The sequence below is a fragment of the Alligator sinensis genome, unplaced genomic scaffold (assembly GCF_000455745.1).
Source record: "Alligator sinensis unplaced genomic scaffold, ASM45574v1 scaffold309_1, whole genome shotgun sequence".
Classification (NCBI taxonomy): domain Eukaryota; kingdom Metazoa; phylum Chordata; order Crocodylia; family Alligatoridae; genus Alligator; species Alligator sinensis.
In genome coordinates, this window is record NW_005842080.1 from 2,491,193 (window position 1) to 2,514,315 (window position 23,123).

At 40.8% G+C, this 23,123-nt stretch overlaps 1 protein-coding gene across 17 annotated transcripts in view; it reads left to right on the forward strand.

Moving 5' to 3' along the window:
• Window positions 1–23,123, forward strand: part of LOC102368693 (supervillin) — a 169,780-nt gene that overhangs the window by 95,447 nt on the left and 51,210 nt on the right. For 16 of the 17 annotated variants that reach the window (XM_025204409.1, XM_025204404.1, XM_025204407.1 and 13 more), the window contains 2 exons: window positions 10,659–10,725; window positions 19,434–19,525. The exons of the other annotated variant lie outside the window; for it this stretch is intronic. In XM_025204409.1, coding sequence (XP_025060194.1) covers window positions 10,659–10,725; window positions 19,434–19,525 — 159 coding nt within the window. The remainder of the gene's footprint in view (window positions 1–10,658; window positions 10,726–19,433; window positions 19,526–23,123) is intronic. 17 annotated transcript variants of the gene reach the window in all.

Consider the following 23,123-nt stretch of genomic DNA (forward strand, 5'->3'; position numbering starts at 1 on the left):
CCCCCCGGTGTGAGTCGGGCGGCTGCCGGCTGCTGCTCTGATTCACAACACCTTGCAACTGCACTGGCAAGGTAGGAGGGACCCTGATCGGGACTGCTTCACCCCAGCCAGGCAGACCTCGGCTGGGGTCCCCCAGAAGAGAGGGGCAGGGAGGGGGGAACAAACCCCCTCCCTGCCCCCTTCATCTTGGGCCTATGCCGGCTGGTGTCTGGCCATGCCCCCACCCCTGCTGCTGCTAGAGACAGGGGGTGGGGCCAGCCCTGCTCTCTGGAGCAGACAGCACAGCCCAGCCCAGGGCTGCAGAGCATGCTGGGATACTGGGGGACTGAGTGTTAACCTTAAACCAGGAAGGGATCTGGGACAGAAGTTCCATAGGCCGGTTTGACCTAAATCAGTTAAGTCTGGTACTACATTCAACCAGGCTTATCTTAAACCAGTTTCAGCCATTTTCAGACTGATTTATGTGCACTGAACATCTGTTCTGTTGCAGGTTTAAACCAGTTTCTGATCACTTAAACTGGTTTATGTGTAACTTCTGTCCCTAGCCACAGGGTTCATCTTAGTTTTCCAAAGTGCCCACAGAGTTGTCCTTATGCAACCTACATACCTGCTCTTAGCAATCCCTAAGTGGTGGGTTTTCCAGCTCTTTTGATTTTGTATTGATAGCCTTGTGATATTTGGTGGGATTTCTTGCAAACCACAGTTGTGAAGTAGTCAATGAATTCTGCTTAAAACTAAAGGTAATCCTTCCTTCTGGTATCAAGAGAAAACATGAACTCATAAGAGCTCAGAATCCAATAGAGGGGGAAATACTTGGTATATTTTTAAATGTCATAATTTGAAGGGGCCTGACTCATGACTTCTGGATGCTTGGGGTTGGCAGTGCTTACAAAGCAATCAGAACTCAGGCTTTGATTACAATGATTAGTGTCACCAAGCAAAACAAAGACATTTTGCTTCACTTCCTGTGGGAGATTACAGAACAGTGCGTGGCTGCCAACTCCTCTTTCTTGAACAGTCTGTCTTGGATTAGAAATGTATGCATGCTTAACCCTAACTCTTTTCATTTGCCCAGATCAGTGCAAAATGAAGTCCCAGCTGTGATGCCCTCCTTGCTAATTACTGAACTGCTGTGTTTTTGTTGGAAGGTATCTGAAATTCAAAAACTTGTGGTGTTTGAGAAGGGCGAGAATATCGCCACAGATCTGCAGTATAGCTTTGATATGTCACTGCACTGATCACGCTTCTGGTCTTGGATACTAGCCGATCTTGAAGGAAAGAATGGCCACCCTTGAAATATTTGGAGATCTCTCTCTTAGGGGAAAAAAAAAAAAAAAAAGCCTTTTTCCATGGATAGTGGCAGCACCATCTAAGTAGGCAGTGGAAAACTAAACACTAATTTCTCTTTGCCTGGCTATTTTGTACATCATAATATTAAAACTTTTTTGTGTTTTCTAGACACTGAATTTATGCCTATATTCTCACAGGGCTGGTTCTAATACAGCAACAGCTTCTCTGTGCTGACACAGGAGGCCAGTGTATATTTTGTGGACTTGTGTGCTATGGATAATGGATAAACTCTCATTTTTTAAACAGCAGCAATAACAGCAAAAAGCCTTGCCCCTCTGTTGCCCCTTTCGTGAAGAGCACTGTTGTGCTGCCCTAGCACCCCACTACCACTGGGGCTTTTAAATATGTCTTTCAAAAAGAGATAATTTTGAAGGGCTGGAGCAGACCCATTATCCTAGGGTTTTAGGATGGGATGCTAATGCTGAATCACAGATTACCCAGAATAGCATATTAGAACTACTTTGTGTGCGGGCCGGGAACGGTTCGAGGCTTTCGGGGGTGCGCGGCGGTCCGTGGCCAGCAGCCCTGGCACGTGGGTCGGGGAATTTGGCACGGCGGACTAGAATTAGGCACGGACGTGTAGAGGTTGATTAAAGATTATTTTACTTACACCGTAGATGGTCGCGGTGCAGGCAGGAAAACTTGCTTGCGTTGCAGTTACAGATAGAAAAGAAGAAGAGCGGACAAGAGTTCTAACCGCGAACTCTGGTCCAAGGCCGGCTGAGAGCTCTAGAACCGTGAGCCCGTCGAATCAACCAGACGAAATAACCCGAGAAGAGCTCTGGATACCACGATGAGAGTCCGAAAGGTGACTCTCCACGAGCGCGCAGGGAAGGGTACGTCGAGGGATCAGGCGGTGACGGGGAGAGGCTAGAGGTTGATCAGGCCCCTATATCCTTCTTAAGGCACACGCTGGGTTCGTTAAGCTCCACAGCGCGCTTAGAGTTCTTCACGAGATGTGAAGTCCTCCTTCTCCTCATCCAACTTGGGCGGAAACCGCTCAAGCCTCTTATACGGCTAGCAAGCCAATCGCTAGCCGCCACGTGGGAATGATTTAGAAACAGCCAATAGTGGGAAACAAATTTACATACAGGTGGTGGGAACTCCTTTGCACCGGGGTTTTCTCTATGCAACTGAGAACTGCACCGTGCAAAGAAAGCTCCTCATGGCGGGAAATAATTCTGCAGTGCCGAAGCGCACACAAAATCATACCCTTTGGGTCATGACACTTTGTAGTACTCTAGCAGGAGGGTGAACAAATGGTTTATTCCCAAAAAGAACAGCATACATCTTCTGTGTTGCAGTATATCTTTTCTTCACCCCTCCCTTATGTTTTCCCTAGTAGTTATTCTTACTCTCCTGAGCTGCTCTCTGCACTCATTCCTGAACTGTCAGTTCTGAATATTAGAGATGGAAGACCTATCCACAGTAGTATCTGACACAAGATTTGGTTTCCCAATGGAACTGGCAGCTGTTCTGGAAACTCAGGCTGTTTTTCACATTCTGTATCAGTAGTACTTGAAGAGCATGAGTTAGAGCTCATTTAAAATGAACAAGTTCTTAAGAGTGCTATTTGAGGCTTTTATGTCCTTGCTAGGTTGCAAATGCTTTCTGCCTCTTGTGCACCCCAAGAAACACAATAGCATAACTCATGAAGAAAATGTACAGTGGAGTAGGTTGGGAGGCCTACAAGAAGTCTTCAGCCTATGGTATATTTATGTCAATTGGGTACCTGAACAAAGAATGCAGAACTGTCTTTAAACAAAATGGACGCTGGCCAGAACGCAGATTGCTACATCTTCTGTTTGCAAACTTTCGGTAGCCAGGAGAGTTCTGGCTTTGTCTGTGTGGAAATGTATTCCACCCTTGCACTACATCTGTTACAGAAGGCTTCTTGTAGAAGCTTGAAGGGCTAATCATTCACGCTCAGATCCAAACCAAAATTCCTTTTGGAATTCAGATTGGAGAAGGTGTGTTAAGATGATAAAACCCTCAGGGAAATAGGCAGATCTTTCAGTGGCTAATAATGCTCTCTCCTCTGCCCTTGAAATTAGCACATCCAAAATCCTGCTGTCAGAATAACTTTTCCTTCTCTGCCAAAATCTGTCTTATGATTTCCCAGTCACTGCAATGGCTTCCTGTTTCTCATATGTGAACATTAAGCTGCTGACCTTCAAGGAACTCATAACCATCTTTCCATGTGCATTTTCTCTCTTACCGTTCCCTCTGAATTCTCTGTTGTTACCCCTAATTTAGTCCCTGTTGTCTCTCTTGGCAACTCTCCAACCCTTTTGGAAGAGACTGTCATGTAGAGCTGTGCAAATAATGGATTTATTCTTTTGTTGAGGGGATGGGGATCCTGGCCAAAAGACTTCAATTACTTGTTTGGTTTTAGACTAACCCAGAACTTTTTGTTTTAACATTTTGATTATTTTCATTTTGGATCCAAAATTTAATTCTTAGTTTTACTTTTAAAATACTTTTAATTTAAAAAAAAAAGTGAATAAAATTTAGGAACCAAACACTTTAAATTTAGAGACTCAATCAGATTTTTTTTACCCAAAACAATTTGCATATTTGACATTTGAAATCAGCATGAATCCAAGACTGCATTTTTTTTATCAGAAATTTTTAATAATTTTGCCCTGTTCTTGCTTTTCTCCACCAGGAAACTAGTCTCTTCTTTCTACTACTGTGGCTTTTTAATCCTGTCTTTCAAAAAGAGCTGAGTTTGGAGCAGACCCATTCTCTTAGGTTCTTAGGATGGGATACTAATGCAGTCACAGATTACACAGAACAGCACATTGGCTAGGGGCAGACATTACACACAAACCAACTTAAGTGATCAGAAACTGATTGAAACCTGTAACAGAACAGACTTTCAGTGCACATAAACCAGTTTGAAAATGGCTGAAACTGGTTTGAGATGAACCTGGTTGAATGTAGTATCAAACTTAACTGATTTGGCTCAAACCGCTTTATGCAATGTCTGTCCCAGACTCCTTGCTGTTTTAAGTTTAAATCAGATTCCCCCAGCATCCTTGCATGCTCTTTGGCTGGGCGGGGCGCTCTGCTCCACAGTGGGACTGGCCCCTCCCCTTTGCTCCCTGGCTGGAGCTCTGGCAGAAACTTGCAGGCACAGCCGGGTCTGCTGGCTCCCCCAGGCCCTCTTCTCCCTCCACCCCCCCCCCATAGGAATCCCTTCCTCCTCTTTCCCACAGCACAGACCATAGCCAGCATGTGTTATGCTAACTAATGCTGAGACGTGTCTGTGTAAGGCAGATAGGACAGTGTCCGCTTAGGGATTTTTGGAGCTAATCAACAGGTCAGCTGGTAAGGTTCCTGCATTCCTTCCTTTGGAAAAAGCTGTATAAGAAGAACTTGAACTAATGAGCAAGGCTTTGTTTTCTGGTGGGGTGCTAAACGCTGATAACAGCTGATAAATGCTCTGTTATCAAAAGCATCCTGTCCTGGCCCCCTCAGCTCAGCTCACTGGAAGGGAAGGGAGAGATGCTTTAGCACACCCAGCCTTCTAGGCTGAGCTACTGCGGCATGTGCCTGCATTTTTTCAGTCCAGAGGGGATGACTGTATAGTTACAAACTGATTTAGCCTAGCCAGGTTAGACTAACCTGCAAAGATTGAATCAATTTAGGCTCAGGCTTTTTGAATGTCTGACCCTAGCCATTAGAGCCCATAGGTTCTAAAGTTAGTCCATAGGAAACATATTTCAATTATGTTCTTGTATTGTTTTTTGTTGTACCAGCAGGTGCCTGTAGAATAGACATATGCCCAGGGTGGATACAGTTGACTGAGTTCTTCCTAAATAAAATTCACATGGAAGATTTGAAGACTTTCTATGCAGTGACAAATACTGGATAAAAAAGCTAAAAAGACTAGAAAGTCCTCTACATTTAGGTTCCTGTCTTGATGGGCAAGACATGCATGCTTGTCTAAAAAGGATTGTGTCCATGAAAAGCAGGGATGAATGAATAATTGCATTAAGGTCACTAGTTTTATGTGAAATGGAACCAAGTAAGGGATAAAGACTATATAGAGAATGCCTATAGAACATTACACTACCTGGTCTTCAAACTGAGTAGGATTAAACAGGAGGCTTAAGGTCAAGGGAGCAAAGGGGGTCCAAAGCATCAACTCCTTTGACCAGGAGATTTTACTTGCTGGATCAGAGGCTTAATTACATGTTCCATATGATCCACTGTTCCATCCTAGGCAACTTTGTACTGCCGAAACCATAGCTAATTTGGCATTCCAATCAGAGGTTATTTATTGGTGACCAAAAAATTGGGGGCAGTAATTCACAAAAATATAGAACATGTATTATCTATTACAACAACACATTAGAATGACAAGCAATGGTTTTGGTGATGTGGGTAGGTATAACTACTGCTCCATGGCAGATTTATCCTCCTACTGCCCCCTTCTTTTGGACTAAATTTTGTACTGGACACTCCTGGGTTTACACCTTAAATGCTATCTTTCCTGACGATGGTTTCTCAGGGCCTTCAGGCATTTCCAGTCATGGCTCAGGGTCCTGTTGTGCTAGGTGTTATGTAGGTACATACATAAGAGATGATCACTGGTCCAAAGTATTTACCAGTGAAATGGGCAAATGGCAGTACATCTGTATGTTTATAAGTAAGCATTGTTAGCAATCCTGCCTGCGATTTTGGCTGTCTTTGGTATTAAAGATTTAAATCCTCTTGGCTAGGGACAGACATTCAAAAAAGCTTGAGCCTGATTCAATCTTTGCAGATTAGTCTAACCTGGCTAGGCTAAACTGGTTTGTAACTGCGCAGACATCTGAGAAATGCAGGCACATGCCTGCAGTGGCTCAGGCTACAAGCTGGGGGACGCTAGAGCAGCCCTCTTGTCCCTTCCACAGCACTGACCTGGTGGGGGGGTGGGGAGGGCATGGTCAGACCCTGGGAGGACGCTTTGATTAGCCCAGCAGGGAATTGATTACAATGGTTATCACCCCTTAACTTAGTGTTTATCACCCCATTAAGAAAACAACAGAGGGACATTATCAGCTGCTTGTTGATTCAGCAGGGACTGTAGCCAGCATGTGGTCCTCTAGCTAATGCATAGACAGCTCCCTGCAAGGCAGAGTGGAGGAGGGGGATTCCTTCTTAGCAGGGACTGGTGAGGAGGGGGGGGGAGCAGCCTGCAGTCTGTGCTGGAGCTCCAGCCAAGGGAGCAGAGGGGAGGGGCCAGCCCTGCTGTGGAGCAGAGAGCATGCTGGGTGTCTGGTTTATATTAAACCAGCAAGGGGTCTAGGACAGATGTTGCATAAACCGGTTTGAGCCAAATAAGTTAAGTCTGATACTACATTCAACCCAGGTTTATCTCAAACCGGTTTCAGCCATTTTCAAACTGGTTTATGTGTACTGAAAATCTGTTCTGTTACAGGTTTAAACCAGTTTCTGATCACTTAAACCAGGTGAATGTGTAATGTCTGTCCCTAGCTCTTGAGTGGAGGAAGAGGGGAAAGAGACTATAATAGTTGAGCAATTATTGCTGTTGGCTGTTTTGGATTCAAGTGCGTGGACTGATTTCTGTTACAGCCACTTTAAAACCTCTTTGTCATGCCTTTGGTTAGTTTGTTCTACTCCTTAGATGATCAGATGCGTCTGATTTGTAGAGCTGTGCGATAACCATCCATTTAGAAGAAGTTCTTTTAGACATTCAGAAGGGAACAAAAGGATTCCATCTGTCTCCATTGCTTGTTTGAATCCATAATCTGAAGCTCTAGCCCAAACTAGACATAGAGGTAGACTTTACTTGTCAGATAAATTGTTCTTATAATTTTACACCTTCTGTCTCAAATTAAAATACTTTGAGTCCTGGTATCTGTTCTTAAATCCCTGCCCCCTAGTTAGTAATTTTGCTCAGATGTTGTTCATAAATATTTACTGCTTTAGGGTGTGTTCCTTTTTGGCCTAATAGTTGGGCAAATGATGCAGCATTTGTTTAGCATAATGATATGATTAACAGTGTCAGTCCTCTGGTACCCTGAATGCTGTTTTTGGCTTTGTTAGGTAGTGTTTGCAATTTATCCTGATTGATTAGAGATATGAAGGAATTAATCGTCTTTTGGAGAAAATATCTTTCTGTATAGATTATTCTTGCTGCAATCTTCTCACTGGAATATAATTTGTGATTTGGCTGGAGCTTTGAAGTGGTAATATTACAAATCTCCCAATCACCATGGTCCAATCTGTTTTAGTATTCATGTGCCTAATTTCTGCTTGTAATCTGATTACTGGTTTGAGCTGCTTCAGTTTGCAGCCTATTGCTATGCATTAACTGTACTCCCCGGGACGCACTAGCCTGACAGCTCCAGTCCTGTGCAATGAAAAATCTCTACACAATATTGCTTAGACGGGCCTAGGGCTGTGGCTGGTTGAGAATTAGCTGCTATTGTAGTTTTTCTTTGCTGAATCCTTTGTTTGTGCAACCATGTTCAGAAATCCTTGGATCTCCAGCTATTTGGGAAATGTTAAATACTCTGAGGAACAAGGTAAGAGTTCAAAGTGGATAGACAAGAATGCCGTTTGATTTTTATTCTTTTGTTATAATATATCATAAAAAATAATATGCATGCTGTTTTAGTCTTCCTTAGAAACATTTGTTACTTTAGTATTCATTATTCAGTTAGCCATTTAGTCTGTTTTATTGCTTCCTCAAAGGACACTTTTCAAAAATCTGATTAGATGGATTTTCTAATTAGCTTATCTTGCAGCTGATGTAAGGTCTGTAAATATACTCACAAAGGAAGGTAGTGCCTAGATTTTCCTTATTAATGTTTTAACTGGTATGTATCTAAGTGTGCCTATGTGCTTACCTCATAGTTTGTACCCTGAAATGGGAATACACAGAATGGTTAAACTTATGAACAAGTTCATAATTTACTACTTCAGTATTTTGAACGGTAAATAGGAATACTGAAACTACTTCTGCTGTGGTTATAAGTGTGTTTATGGTTGTCTGTGAATGAAGGAGCAAAATATTATTACATTGCCATGGTTCCCATTTTGTGTGTCAGGTGATGTGTGTTTTTTTGATTAATCATTGAAATAAAGCCATGTTAAAATATTTTTTCTTTACACCCAATTATTCCTCCCAGGAACCATAATTACTTTATCTATCCTTTCATGTTTGAATCTAACTTCTTAATTTTAAGGTGCACTAGATGCTGATAATGCAGTAAGTTGCCTTTTTATCATGCTTTGAGAAGCACGAGAATGAATTGAGACAGGGGTATTGACAACTGCATGATGATCAACTTTTTGTGGGAGCAGGTGAGTGTGCCTTATGAAAGGCAGCACAGTTTGAAATGTTCTGGGAGCTCTCAGTGTGAGACAGCAGGACATGTCCCATCGTCAATGAAGAGTCAAAATAGTACACATAGCCCTCCCCTGTGAGCCACTTCCTCTCCTTCTCTAAATCTTAAATTGTGGAAGCTTTTCTCCCCCTTTTTGGCTAAGGTGGGTAAGAATATTACTGTGGCCTATTTGTGGGTTCAGCTGTTTCAGTGCCAAAAACTGTAATATAGGTTATTCCTTTAGAATGGTTATAAATCTTACACATGTCTGGTTTTGATTAAACAAACTCATACTGTGTTCAGTTTTTTGTGGAGAATTATTACTTGCTATTCTCACAGTAATATAAATCTGGCTTTTTAGAAAATGTTTGACAGGGAGTATTTTTTTTAAACTATTAGGGTAATGATTTGTAAACCCTTCATAAAGCTTTGTCTTAGTATGTTGTTGTGGTCTTGTAAAATGCCTCTGCTGCGTGATTAGTGAGGTCTATTTTCCATTTAGTTGGAAAGAAACAATGTCAACAAAAAACAGGAAAAGGGCATATTTTAAACTAGAAGAAAGCTGCTTCCTTGTTAGCAAATTTGCTTAAAACACTGAGTTGTTTCACCACTTTAAAGAACAAAGTAATTGGTTAGGCGTTTTTTTGCCTCCTTAATTCTTCTAAACTTGTCTCCTATAAGACTTCTTGCCATATGGAAGGAGAACGAGAGCAGTACGGGCAGAAGAGACCTTTTGAAATATGGCCCTTGATAACCAGTCACATTAAACCTAATTGTCTTTCTTCCAATACCTTTGCTTATATCAAAGATTCATCTAACTTGTAAAGTAACTGGTCAGGCACATCTTACACCCCAGCACAGTTCAATGACAGTAAAATTTGGCTATATCACATCTACATTAATTGTAAACTGTGCCCTTGAATTGTTTTAATGCTTGTTCATGTAGCAATCAGGTCTTACCTACACTGGGAAATGAAATATCTGCTCATCCCTGTCAAGAAACAACCCTGTTGTAATTTGGTTTCTTAACCACTGACATCACCTTGTAGGAAGGACCCAGAATCTTCCCTGCCCCCTCCTCCAACCAGGAGAAACTCATGGTATCCTCATTTTTTTGTTTATTTTAAATAACTGCTAATGGCTCGTTTCTAGCACAATTTGCTTAGCCACTTTTCCTCAATAGTCTGTTAACCATATCAGACTATTGACTACATCTACAGCATGGGTCTCTATAAAGGCTTTGTGTGTTATAAAATGGGTAGACATATCTTTTTAACACTCTTGCATGTAACAGTTTGTTCCCAGGCAAACAGGAACCAAGGGTGGAATGTATCCATCTCCAGAAATAAATTGAACCTGCTCACTTATTGAGAAATTGTGGTCATTTCCAAATGCTTGGGGGAGCTTGGAGTAATATTTTGGGGCATAAGAATCAATTATGTTGTTGCATTAAATAAGTATTTGAGCACATCTTGGTATTTACTGTATACGTGTAGATTTTATTAAAATTTGCCTTTGACCAAATCTTGTCACTTTTAGCACTTCTCGTGTTTTGTCAAGATTAACTAATTCAGTGCTGTTAGGAATCAACCTGCAGGAAACTGAGTCAAAGATTTTAAATGATTTCCCAAGTTTCACAGAGAATGATATAACCAAAATCAGGATTAGAAGTAAAGAGTTCCTGGCTTCAGCTCTTCTGCGTTTAAAAAAAAAAAAAAAAAAAAAAATTATCTGAATATCTCACTTTCACAAACTACATTAAAAAACTTAATGGAACATCCAATGCATCTACTTTTTTTTTTTCAAGACTTTAATTTACCATTGTTTGGTATTTATGTGCATTTATTCAACTGTTGAAGTTAGATGTCATCTTTCCCCCAAAGTCCAGCACTGGAAACAATGATACAACCGTTTAAATCTTGCATGTTCACTGGATGTTTTCTTGTATTTTTTTGTCCTTAGATTTTGACAAAGAAAATTCAGTCAGATTTAGACCCTCAAGACTACTCCATAGAAGGAGGGCACAAAGGTAAAAGACTTTAAAATTCCTATCTGGCACTGTGGCCAATGCCTTGATTATTAAGCTTTATATATATATTTAATATCTAGCCATTCAGTCTTTCAAATATATATGTATGTATATATAAAATAAAGCTTATTTTATTTGTTTATATATAATATAAAGCATATGAATATGCTTTATTATATATATATATATATATATAGAGAGAGAGAGAGAGAGACACACACACATATATGGTGTTTATGAATATGAAATAAATAAATAAAAATCTTCCAATTATTGCAGATTTATGTGTGTAAATAGGTTCACATGTCACTTAGAATGATTCTAGTATTTCTAACAATTTGACCCAAAACAGTTTATCTGAATTGGGTACTCAGGTCTCTAAATGCCTCTTGGTTGGGGGTGAGAGGGACCAACTTATACGGGTATCTACTGAGTGTGAATGAGACTACCAAAGCAAGCCTGCTTTCTTGGTTTGAAAAACTTCTTTTAAAAAAATAACAATGGAACTATGATTCCAGGGAGAAGGGAGATCAGGCACCTGGCTTGTAAGCAGACAAACTTGTTTTGATGCATGTATATGTTCATCACCTTAGCTCATAAAACCCTGAAGAAATGTATCTGATATAGACAGAACAGTATTGTTGCTAGGTTCTGATTTAAATTGCTGATTGCTTTTGGGTGTAACTAGGTTAATGGGGCAACTATTCAGAAATCACATGCCACAGCAGCAGATGAAGTTTTCAGATTTATAATCCCTGAGGACTAAAAGTAACCACCAGTGCCCCCAAATTGCCTTCTGACCTGCAAAAAGGAGTACAGCTGATCTGATTATGAATTTTCTGTTTGTCACATGCAAATTGATTTGCATCTAAAGTAATAGAAGAAAAAATAGGGAAACTGTAGAATGCCATTGGCCATGTTTTGTTTTGAATTATGTGAGTTCCTTGAGATTTAAAAAAAAAAAAAAAAAAAAAAAAGATCAGCACTGTTTTCCACTGCCTATTTTATTAAGCTTTTCAAAGTGTAATAAGCAAGAACTAGCAGTAAACCATGCTCTTCATCAGGCATCATGAAATAGTCATAAAATGTCTTTCAGCGGAGGAAGTTAAAATATAAAATACTAAATATTAAAACAAGATACATAAGGTATCTTATACAAACTCCCCAAACAACGCCCCTGATTAACCAGGCTTGATAATGTTTGCCCAAATAAAAAGGTCTTGCAGTATTCCCAGAACATGTCTGGGCTCAGGCTGTGATGAACCACATGGAACAGGAGTTACACAGGGGAAGGAGTTACAGAGCAGCAAAACCACTACCAAGGATGACAGCCCATGAGTTTTTGCCAAGCTAATTTGGTGCACTGGTGAAGCTTGCAGGAGGTTGCTCTCAGGTGACTTGAGTGATCAAGGTGAAGGAGCAGGGAGATATGATTCAGGACCCTATAGGTCCTAACGTTGAATGTGTTGCTTCCGATCCATGTGCAGTACAGTGCCCGTTTTGAACTTTGGCTTCCTCAAAGAGAACTTAAAACTTGCTACAGTGATGCAAGAATGGTTAACATTTTATAAAAGAAAACCCATGCATGTCATAAATAGCTTCAGTGACTAAGAAGTACATAGTTCAAAAGTTCATAGTTTCATAAGAAAGTATGGCTGGGAGGACCTCACAAGGCCATCTAGGCCAGTTCCCTGCCCAGGGCAGGATTGTCCCTGACTAAAACAACCCAGCCAAGTGTCTGTCCAACCTGCTCTTGAAAACTTCCAAGGATGGAGATTCCACAGTTTCTCTAGGCAGCTTGTATCAATGCTTGACCACTCTCATAAGTCAGAAAGGGCCCTCCTGATCTCCATCCTAAATTTCCTTTGCTACAGCTTGAGGCCATTTCTCTTAGTCCTGTCCCCTGTGGCCACAGAGAAAAGTCCATCTCCATCCTCTTTGTTATTGTTCTGTTGTTATTGTCCAGGTATTTTGAGAACTGTTATTAACAACTCCCTAACCCCCCCTCGCCACCAGTCTTCTCTTGTCCAGGCTAAATAACCCTAGTTCTTTCAGCCTTTCCTCATAAGTCTTGCCTCCCAGGACCCTGATCATTTTTGTTGCCCTACACTCCTTCCAAACTGTGCACATCCTTCTTGAAGTGAGGGGCCCAAAACTGGATGCAGTTCAAGTGGGGCCTCACCACTGCTGAATAGAGTAGAAGAATCTCTTCCCTTGATTTGCAATTGACTTTCCTGTTACTGTAACCCAGGATTCTGTTAGCTTTTGTTTGGGGAAAAAAAAAGAAAAAAGAAGAGCACACTGTTGGCTTATGGTCTTTTGTAGCCCCTGGTCCTTCTTTGCAGTACTGAAGCCTAGCCACTCATTCCCCAGTTTGTATTCGTGCATGTGGTTATTACATCCCAAGTGCAGGACTTTGCACTTGTCCCTGTTGAATCTCCTCTGATTCTCTGGTCTTCCTCTTACTTCTCACATACATGTGGAGTCCCTTTTTATTGCCTTTTATGTCCCTGGCCAACTGCAACTGAAACCGTGCCTTCGATGTTCTAATTTTTTCTCTGCCTGCCCATGCTATACTCTTATACTCTTTTGTAGTACTGTGACCAAGTTTCCACTTTGTAAGCTTCCTTTTTGAGTTTCAGTTCATTGAAGAGATTGGTCTCCTATTACACTTCCCATTCTTCTGTTGTTTCAGGATAGCTTACTCTTGTGCCCGTAAGGCTGCATTGTTAAAATTAAAGTACAGCCAGCTGTCCTGGACTCCTTTTCCCCTCAGATTTCCCTCCCAGGAAATCTGTCCCACCAATTTCCTGGGTTTGTTAGTTACTTCTCTGAAGTCCCAGTGTCTCTTATTCTGCTGCTCTCCTTCTTTTCTTTCCCATTGGATAGTGAATTTATCATTTTGTGGTAGCTGTCACCCAAGTTACCTTCTACCTTCACATTCTCAATTAATTGCTCCCTGTTTACAAACAGCAAGAAGAGCTTCCCCCTTCTCTACCATCTGAATTAAAAAGTTGTCCCCAATACACTCCAAGAATTTGCTGCATTGCTTGTACACTGCTGTTTCTCTCCCAGCAGATGTCCCAATTAAAGCCCCCCATGAGAACTAGGACCTGCAATTTGGAAGCTTCTGTCATTTTTTTTAAAGACAGCCTTGTCCACCTCCGCCTTCTGAGTTGGTGGCCTGTAGCAGGCACCCACCACAACATCCTTCCTTTTGCTATCCCCTCTGAACTTAGAGATCTACCTTCCACTTTGTACTACAGCTCACAACGTGTACATCGCCATCACGTCACATCACCTCATTTTTCAGCGGTCTATTTTTTCTGAGCAAGCTATATCCATCCAAGACCATACTCCAGTCAGGCAAATTATCCACTGCATCTTGGTAATCCCAATTTTATCAGAATTCTGTGCTTTGTACTAGGACCTCCACTTCTTTCTGTTCTCCATGCCTTTCACATTAGTATATCAACACTTCAGGTATCTTACCGATTGTCCTATCTTATCCCTGAGAACATTGCTAAGCCTTCCACAATTGCTTCTCCATAGTAAGTGTTTATCCAAATTCCCAGACTTGTTACTTCCCTCGGGGCATTTGTCTTCATCCCCAGGTGAACCTAATTTTAAGCCCTCCTTGCTTGGGTAGTAGGCCTGCACACAAAGATACTTTTTCTTCTCTTCGTCAAGTGGACCCCATTTCTTCCCAGCAGACCATCTTCCTGGAATACCACTCCATGGTCAAAGGACCATGTACTAGCAACACCACGTACACAGCCATATGCTGATCTCCAGAATGCTTCTGCTCTTAGTTGTGCCTTTACACTTGACTGGAAGGATCAACATGAACGTCACCTGGGCCTCTGCCCCCTTTACCCTGGCACCCAGAGCCATATAGTCATTTTTGTTTTGCTCAAGGCTGCCTTGACAGTTGTACAAACTCAACTTTCCCATGCTGCTGGAAAGTTGCACCTAATTCAGTTACATGACTTAAGAGTGTTTTCTTAAAGGGAAAGGAAGTAAGAAAAAAGAAAAAAAATCACTAGTGTAATGGAGTTAAATATTTCCAAAACTTATTGACTTGTGTGTGGGGGAGTGGAGGTAGCTAAAAACATTTAAAGCAGTAGGTTATCTATAAATCTATCTGACCCAACAGAAACAGCTATACTTGAGTTGTCACTGTACTTTTAGCAGAAAACTATAACTACTAGAGCAAAGAACATATCTAAATAGATGTGTTCCTGGAAAAATGTAGTGTTTGAGGGGAGAAATCTGCTTGCATCAGCATATCTTTTTAAACCTCACCACTACAGTATTTTGAGTTACTATAATTTCACTTTCTTCCCTCAATATAGGTGGTAATACATTTTATTTTATGCTCTAATGTATCTTAAACATGGCCACTTTCTCTTTTGTGACTATCTTTTCATGCACAATTATTTGGCTCAACTATGTATCAAATTTAAAAAGCAGCATCTTCCTTTTTCTCTAGGTGTAGACCTACTGCATGAGCAAAGAACTATCTGATATTGATTTGATTGCAATGAGTTATACGTTGCTGGGTTTGTTGTTGTTTTTTTCGAACTAGCATTATAATGCAGCATAATGATTAAGGGACAAATGTTCCTGGCTCCCTCAGTGATTTACTGCATAATCTGCCTGACCATTCTTTACAGAAGAGGAAACTACATCTTTGACCTGCTGCCATCCTGATATGCAGCATACATGTTTCCACATAGAGGATGCTTAAAATAAAGCAGATTGCTTGAGGCCTGAGAGGGGGACTGAGGAAAAACAATATGCCCACCTAAGGTTAAAAAAAATTGTGCTAACTGATAGGACTGTGCAAAACGGCACCATTCCACTTCGACTTCTGTTTCGAAGGAACAGCGTTTCGTTTCGTTTTCTCCAAACTGTTTCACTGTTTCGACATTTCGCCCATTCCGCACCCAGTGCCAGGCAGATCGGTGCTGTTGCTGGCTGCAGCTGGCAACACCAGCCTCCTGTGATCCAGCAGGCAGATCAGGGGCCCACACCCCTGGGAGCAGTCCGGCACAGCCCCTGCAGCCCTCCTGGGGGTGCGGGCAAACCCCTGATCTGCCTGCTGGATAACCGGAGGCTGCTGCTGCCAGCTGGGAACGGCACTGAAGCCAAGTAAGCCTGGCTTCAAAACTCGAAACATTTCAAAACCTTCTAAACATTTCGAGTGCTCTTGTTTTGTTTTGAAGCTGTTTTGAAGGCTCTTGTTTCTTTTCGATGTTGCTGTTTGGAGCTCAAAACGCGTTGAAACGGCTTTGAAATTAAACACCAGATGAAATTTCACACAGCCCTACTAACTGACCATTACAGGAAAACATGTAAGCATAAGATATAACTAATATGCTACTTTTAATAGGATAACTGACTCCTCTAGCTGAGGAAAACATGGCAACCATATTCTGCTAGGATTTCAGCAAAGTATTTGATAGTGAAATAGTGCTATAGCACTATTCATCAAATAGTGAATTACCATGTTGGAAATTGAGTTAAACTGGAGATGAGGTCTGATACCACTGTTGTAAAGTAGATAATGAACTAAAGGAGAGAAGACCAGGTTGTGCTGAAAGAGGAACCATCAGGCTGGAAGGAAGCTATTAATGGAATTTTCTAAGGATAAGGCTTGAATTTAATACATTACTGTTGTTTTTGCAACAAAGGCAAGTAACGAACAAGCCTGTTAATTTGTTGTTGAGGGAAAGTTGAAAGATTCTCAATATGGAGGAGGATCTTAAGAGAAGAAAGGATTAGAATAACACAAATGGAATGGAGTTTAATAGACTAAATGTCTAACCATAAACCTTGTATGAATAAAGTCATCATTGGAAACAACAGATGAGGCAAAAGACTGTGGTGTATTAGTCTATCACAAAATGATGGTGCCATCAATGTGCTATTGCTGAAAGAAAGGCAAAAAGAATCCTAAAATGGAGTGAAGCATTTCCAGCAAAGATATGAAGTCTGGAATGCCATTTTACAAGCCTTTCTCTCTCTCGGTACCATATCCAAACAGGATGTTGGTGACCATGTTCTTCCACAGAGCTCTTCTTTTTGAAGCATGCAGAATTTCCAGTGTCAATGCATTCATCCATTTAGATAGACCCTTGATATAAGACAAACTGTCTTCCATGATTTCTCCTTTCTTAAGTCTTTCCAGTTATGACCAGACTTTCAACTTCCTCTTTGTTCATAATGTGTTTGAGAAACTCTAACTGTCTCTTTCTGATGTTAATCAGTAGCTTCCACCTGCAGTTAATACTTAGTTAATACAGTTAATACTGCAGTTAATACTTAGTTAACTATTCCTGCAGTTAATACTTAGACCCTTCTCACTTTCTCTAACAATTTCATCTAAAATCCCTTGCAGCTTCCCTTCTGAATCAGCTATTAAGACTGTGTCATCAGCATAGTTGATCAAATTCTGTCCACTAGTGATCAGCTTTGGTAAATCCTCAGTCTCCCTCAGGATTTTCTCATTGTACAAGTTGAACAAGTCAGGTGATAAAAACACAGTCTTGCCTCACACCGCCCTTAATTTGGATGAAATCACTTAGTTCATGTGCTATATTCACTGCTGCAGTTTGGTCCCAGTAGAGGTTTCTTAAGCTTCTCAATTCTTTACCATCAATATCCAATTCTTCCAGCATTTTCATTAACTCCTCATGCTTTTACAAGACACTGATATCTTATCAGGATTAAATTTAGTGTTTGATTCTGGTCACCCATGTTCAAAAATAAATTTAAGATGACCAGAAGGACAAAGAGCCTGTCTTGAGAGGCTGAGGTTGGTTTTTACTCCAGCAAAAACAAAGGTTAAGGAGGGATGTGACTCTTCTCTGTGGATGCGATGAGTGGGCACAAACACTGGAGGCAGAAAATAGCAATTCAGTCTAAAGGACAGTGTTGGGACTAGAAGAAACGCGTGGAGCAAACCTGTCAAGAACAAAGTTAGGTCAGAAACTTGTAGGTAATTTCTAATGAGGTTTTTGAGCAGCCTTTTGGTAGTAATAGGGCAAATGACCTAATGTAGTTTGAAGATGAAGCATGATTCAGTTTATATTCAAGACATCGTATGATGTAGTGGCCTGTGAGACCAGGGAACTGCACGCTTAGTAACCCAGGAGGCCCCATCCAATCCTATTCCTGTATGCTTATGCCCCAGTGAAATCCATTGGGGAGCGTAAACATATGATTAACACAACCGTGTACTCTTATGGGGAAAAAAGGATGATAGGGGATAGAGGTGCTTCCCTTTGAGGAGAGACAGACTAGGATTTTTCAGTTTAGAGAAAAAGATACTTTGGGATGGACCAGAAGTTGTGGAGATTTGGTAGCTTAACCCAGTGCAGAAGGGGTTTGGGCCATTTTTTTGGAGGAAAGGTCCATCAGTAGGTATTGACAATTGTAGATAGTGGAGAAAGCCTCTCAGTCAGAACTTCCTGAGCCTCTGACTGCTGGAAGCTACAATGGGAAAGGAGCAGGGAAAGGAAAAAAGTCTGGGCATGCTCTGTTAGTCCTCCCCCTCATCATCTCCTCTGTCTGAGGCAGGTTATGCCAGTTGCAGTGGACCTAGGTCTATCAAGGGTAGCAACTAGAAACATAAGAACAGATTTCTTGGGACAACAGAAGAGAAAACTGGGACAGGAGTGTAATTTATCCTACATGCCACAGTCCTTGGAAAATGTAGTACCTTGTAACAACGAATGCAGATTCTCCAAAGAAGTGTATTTTTTTCCATATAGAATTGCTAAAGATCTGCAGAATCATGTCTGTGTTAATTATGAGCAAGGGTAAACTAGAATTCAGAATTAGAGCACATATCAAGCCTCCCATATTTTCATATTTTGAGATTACAAGTCATGTTAATTCCTCTAACCAGAAGCAAAAAATGTCAAGGAGGGGGGAGTTTCTCAACAGGTCATTTCCACCTAATTAAGAGATCGCCATTGGGAGTATAACAGCTGTATACAGATTCCAGTTCTAAATATTTATGTTTACGAAAAAGTTGATTTCTCGGCTAGCTGGACAGATGAGCTCTCTTTACAAAGCACAAAATATATATAGCCCACTGTTCTAAGTTAAGCTCATTATACACTATATTTAGCTATTAATTGAACACGTGTTTTCTTTTTTTTCTTTTTTTTTTAAGAGTATTTCTATAGAGGGGCTTTTGTTAGATTGTATAATACAATACTAAAAAAGAAATATAACCTACAATATTGTGTAAAATAATTTGTTTTAATATTCATTATGAAGAATGATTCTATGCAGATTATTTCATCCCTATAATAACTAGCGTGGCATTCTGAAGTTTGTCTTCTTACATCAGCTTAATGCAGAATAAACTATTGCCACCTCATGTGTGAGTACCAAATTGTCTTAGGCCTGCTGCCTTTGCTTTCAGTTTCAAAGGCTATTGTTATTTCTCTTCACATAAAACCTGCTGTAGCACGTGGATAGCTTTTCTCTGCACTTCTATTATTTGTCCCGCTAGGGAGAGTTTGACCTTGTTCATGTGTCTCTTGAAATCTCGGCAAAATATACCTCTTGACATTTCTACATTTACAGTCTTTTGCAGTAAACTTATATATAAATATAAAAATCTTAGCTTAACTTGATTTTGCAGTTGAAATTTCCACTGCTCAGTTCTATAAACCAGATGCTGTTTTCAGTTTTCAGAGAGAGTTTTCAGTGGAAGATAAAGAAGAATTTGCGAACAGCACAAAAGATATTGATGCTAATCTTTTAGCAGTGCTTCCAAAAGGTAGGTAAAGAAAATGTGCATCATGTCTTGCCCAATATACACAACAGCAGGTGAAACAATGTAGACAAGTACAAGGCACAATTAAAACCACTTGGGTATAGAGAGTTTGTAAATTTAGTTTTCACCTCCCTATGGAGGATATACTAATGAAGGAGACTGCAGAAATCATGAAGCTTTCTTATACCTCATCATTACATCTGCTTTATGGAATTCAGGGTTCATACATTAGCTGAAATTCAGAACTTCAAAAAATAAATTATATTAGTACTAAATGAATGCTTAGTACAAGCACACTTTAATTCACCAGGTATTTGTATCGCCAAAGATTTATTCAGGTAAACTTGGTAAATTTCAGTCTCGTATTCAAGAATCAGCATTGGAACAAGGGATATTTTATTGTGATTGAGACTGGATACAGTGGAGGGGAAAGCAGGGAGAGTGGGATGCTGTTCTTAAAACCCTTCCAAAGGAACCCAGTTTTACAGGCAGTTAAATAATGCAGACAAGCACCAACAGCAAGCTTTGTGAGTAGAGCCACCCACACATTTACTTTGACTATAAGAAAGAAATCTAAATATTGCAACTGGCCAATAAATGTCAACGTAGCCTAACTGTGCAAGAAATGATGCCTCCGGCAATGCCTATATGTTCTTTCAAGGGAAATAGCTTGGAGTTCCTTGTTCTCCATAGCTATCTTCAGCAAAGAAATCTGATAGTGTTTTTGAGTACCGTAAGTTGTCCTCCCAAATTTATACTTAACCAACTACAGAGCAACAAAAATGTTATGTAATATGATCAAGCAATGTTAGGGGAGGGTGTGGGGGGTGGGATAGGACTGGAAATAATCCAGATAATTTAAAGGAAATAAGAATCTGGTTGCAACTATTCCTTGAACAGAAATGGGCTGAATTTGAGTGAACTTGTCTTCACTTAAGAATTAAACAATTTGCATCAGAAAGTTGTATCACCCTAGTGCTAATATTGCCAAATTCGGAGAACTGGTACAGGGAGAATTTCTCTTAAAGCTGCCAGAATTTGCCATTGTCGGACAAGGTTTGCTCTTAGATGGGTTTGTTCCTTTGTGCTGATGTCTGCATTCTTCCATGTCTGTTGCAGTACACTTGAGAATGTGACACTGCTGACATGTCTTTGTCAAGTAATGTGGCTGACCCTGTAATACAGTATAAAAGCAGTATGCATTGATATGTAAGATTTTTGCAATATAAACCAATAATGCCACTAATCTGTAGCAATCAGTAGAGCACCTCACCTGGGCCCCCAGATGATGTTGGTTATATATACTTGGAAGCATAATAAATTAGGTTGTGGTTAACCAATCTGAGAAGCAAGATTTGGATTTAAATAACCTTCATTTAATAACTTGGCAGCAGTTAGCCACCTTGTCCGTAAACTGGATAGAGTTCAAACTTAAATTCTTCTCATCAAAAAGTGGTCAATTATTGGCACTTTGAGGTTCCATCATTCCTTTGCACCAGGCTTTTGGAAGAGCTTTCTGTGCAGTTTTCTATAGCAATTGCTATAACTGAAGAGTCATTGTGCATCAAAATTCACCTGCCAGAGCCATACACAAGGATCTCAACCTATAGACATACTGTAGTCCTGAGAAATACCGTGAGACATTGATAGAACTACAGCCAATTATCTCCCATCATTTAGTTTGGTTACCAGCACGGGGAAAGTGCATCTGCTTAGTCAGGGAAAGTTTTGGAATGGTATTAGGCAGTGTTGATTCTTATTATATCAATATGACTCCATTCTTAATGCCTAAAGTATGTATACACTTTTTATTTTGAGGCATCTTTTATAATGACTCCAAATCCATATGCCCTCCCTTACAGGGGGTTACTGAAAAGTTTACATCTATAGTGTTCATATTTTAAGAGTAAAATTGTACATGACTTATGGTGTCCTGTCTTATATTGATGAGACTTAATGCTTAAAGATATACGTGTTGCGTTACATTGACAGGAAGCTTGTTCCCCCCCCATCTTGTACCATAAAGAATGGATTCTGTATATTTACACTCACTACCTTGTTCCTTAAAGGATTTTTTTCTTAAAGAATCCAATAATTTTATTTTTTTTAATTAATGAATTTTTGGATGACATGGGTTTATGCTGGAAGCTGAGTACTGCACCTACTAACATGTCAAGTATGGGGTCAAGGTAAATTCTGCCTAGAAAATTTGTAGCAATCAAAATTAAGTTGTCTTCTGAGAGTCTCCAGGCAAAGTTAATCCACTCTAGTATTCTAATCCAATGTCCTAATACAAGGATAGGAAACATTTTTGGCTGGAGTGCTGAAAAAACCCATAATGTCTACCTTGTAAGGTGCTGGAGTGCTGGCATACCAGAAAAACAAAACGGGGGGAAAGTGGGGTACATGATAGGATGCACTGCACTTTCATATAGTTAATAATCATAAATGTTGCTCTTTTTTTTGTTTGTTTTTTTACAGCAAATACCACGTTTTCTAAAAATTCTAAACCTGGTGACAATAAATAAAACTTCATATACTACCTTTGTTGTGTATGTTTTTTGTTAAGCATGTTGTGAAGAGAAACGGAAAGAGAAAGAAAGAGAGAGAAAAAGGCGATGGGGCAGAGAGAGGGAAAGAATTGAAAAAGAGAGGAGAGAAAAGCACTAACCACCTGGGTGGGAGTGGGGCGGGCTCATCTGGGCCGGGCAGTGCTGGGAGTGGCATAGCTACTCCTCCAGCACTGCCTGGGCTGCTGCCCAGCCCGCCCCATACAGCTGAGCCCACCCCTCCCAGTGCAGCCTGCCCTGTACAGCCTGCCCTGCACAGTTGAGCCTGCTCCTCCCAGTGCCACACAAGCTGATGCTGCTTGCCCTGCTCCTGCCTGCAACTAAGTCCCCACTCTGGGAAGAGACTGGCACCACTCAGGCAGCCAGCCCAGGCTCTGGGTAGCTGCTGCCAGCCATGGAGCTCAGGCTGCTTGCAGCCTCCCAGCTACATGCTGGGAGCAGCCCAGGCTCCATGGCTGGCAGCAGCTCCCCAGAGCTCAGGCAGGTGGTAGCATGGCAAGCAAAATGGCCTTGCATGCCATGCTCTGGCACATGCGCCAATCCCTGTCCTAATATAAGTTCTAAAGGCTAAGGCGGTGACAGAGGCTGCTGAGAGCATAATGGTGATGATTACACTTAACTACATAATGACCAACAGTAACAATGGTAATGTTCAGGCCTGAAGCACCTTGAGTATAGTAGTTTCAATATAAAATTTAAAATATTTCCAAAAAAATTCTTACCCTCTCCCCCAAATATTGCACGCTTTAGAATCCATATAGAGTCATTCCCCACTCTCCTCCCCCCCCCAAATATCATTGTGGTACTATTGATTTGAAATTAAGATTGGCCTCGAAACTACCAAGGGTATCTACAGAGGGGTTCGTGCTGGTCATACAGAAAAACATTAGTGAACAGATAGAGCATTGGCACCAACATGCACAAACTTCTCTTCTCTCTGTAAAGAGAAACCTGAAGCCTGACAGAGCTAACCAGTGTCCTTGGGAGCAAAGTGTCACCAGTTAGATTTGGTTTGCATATCTCGAGGTTCA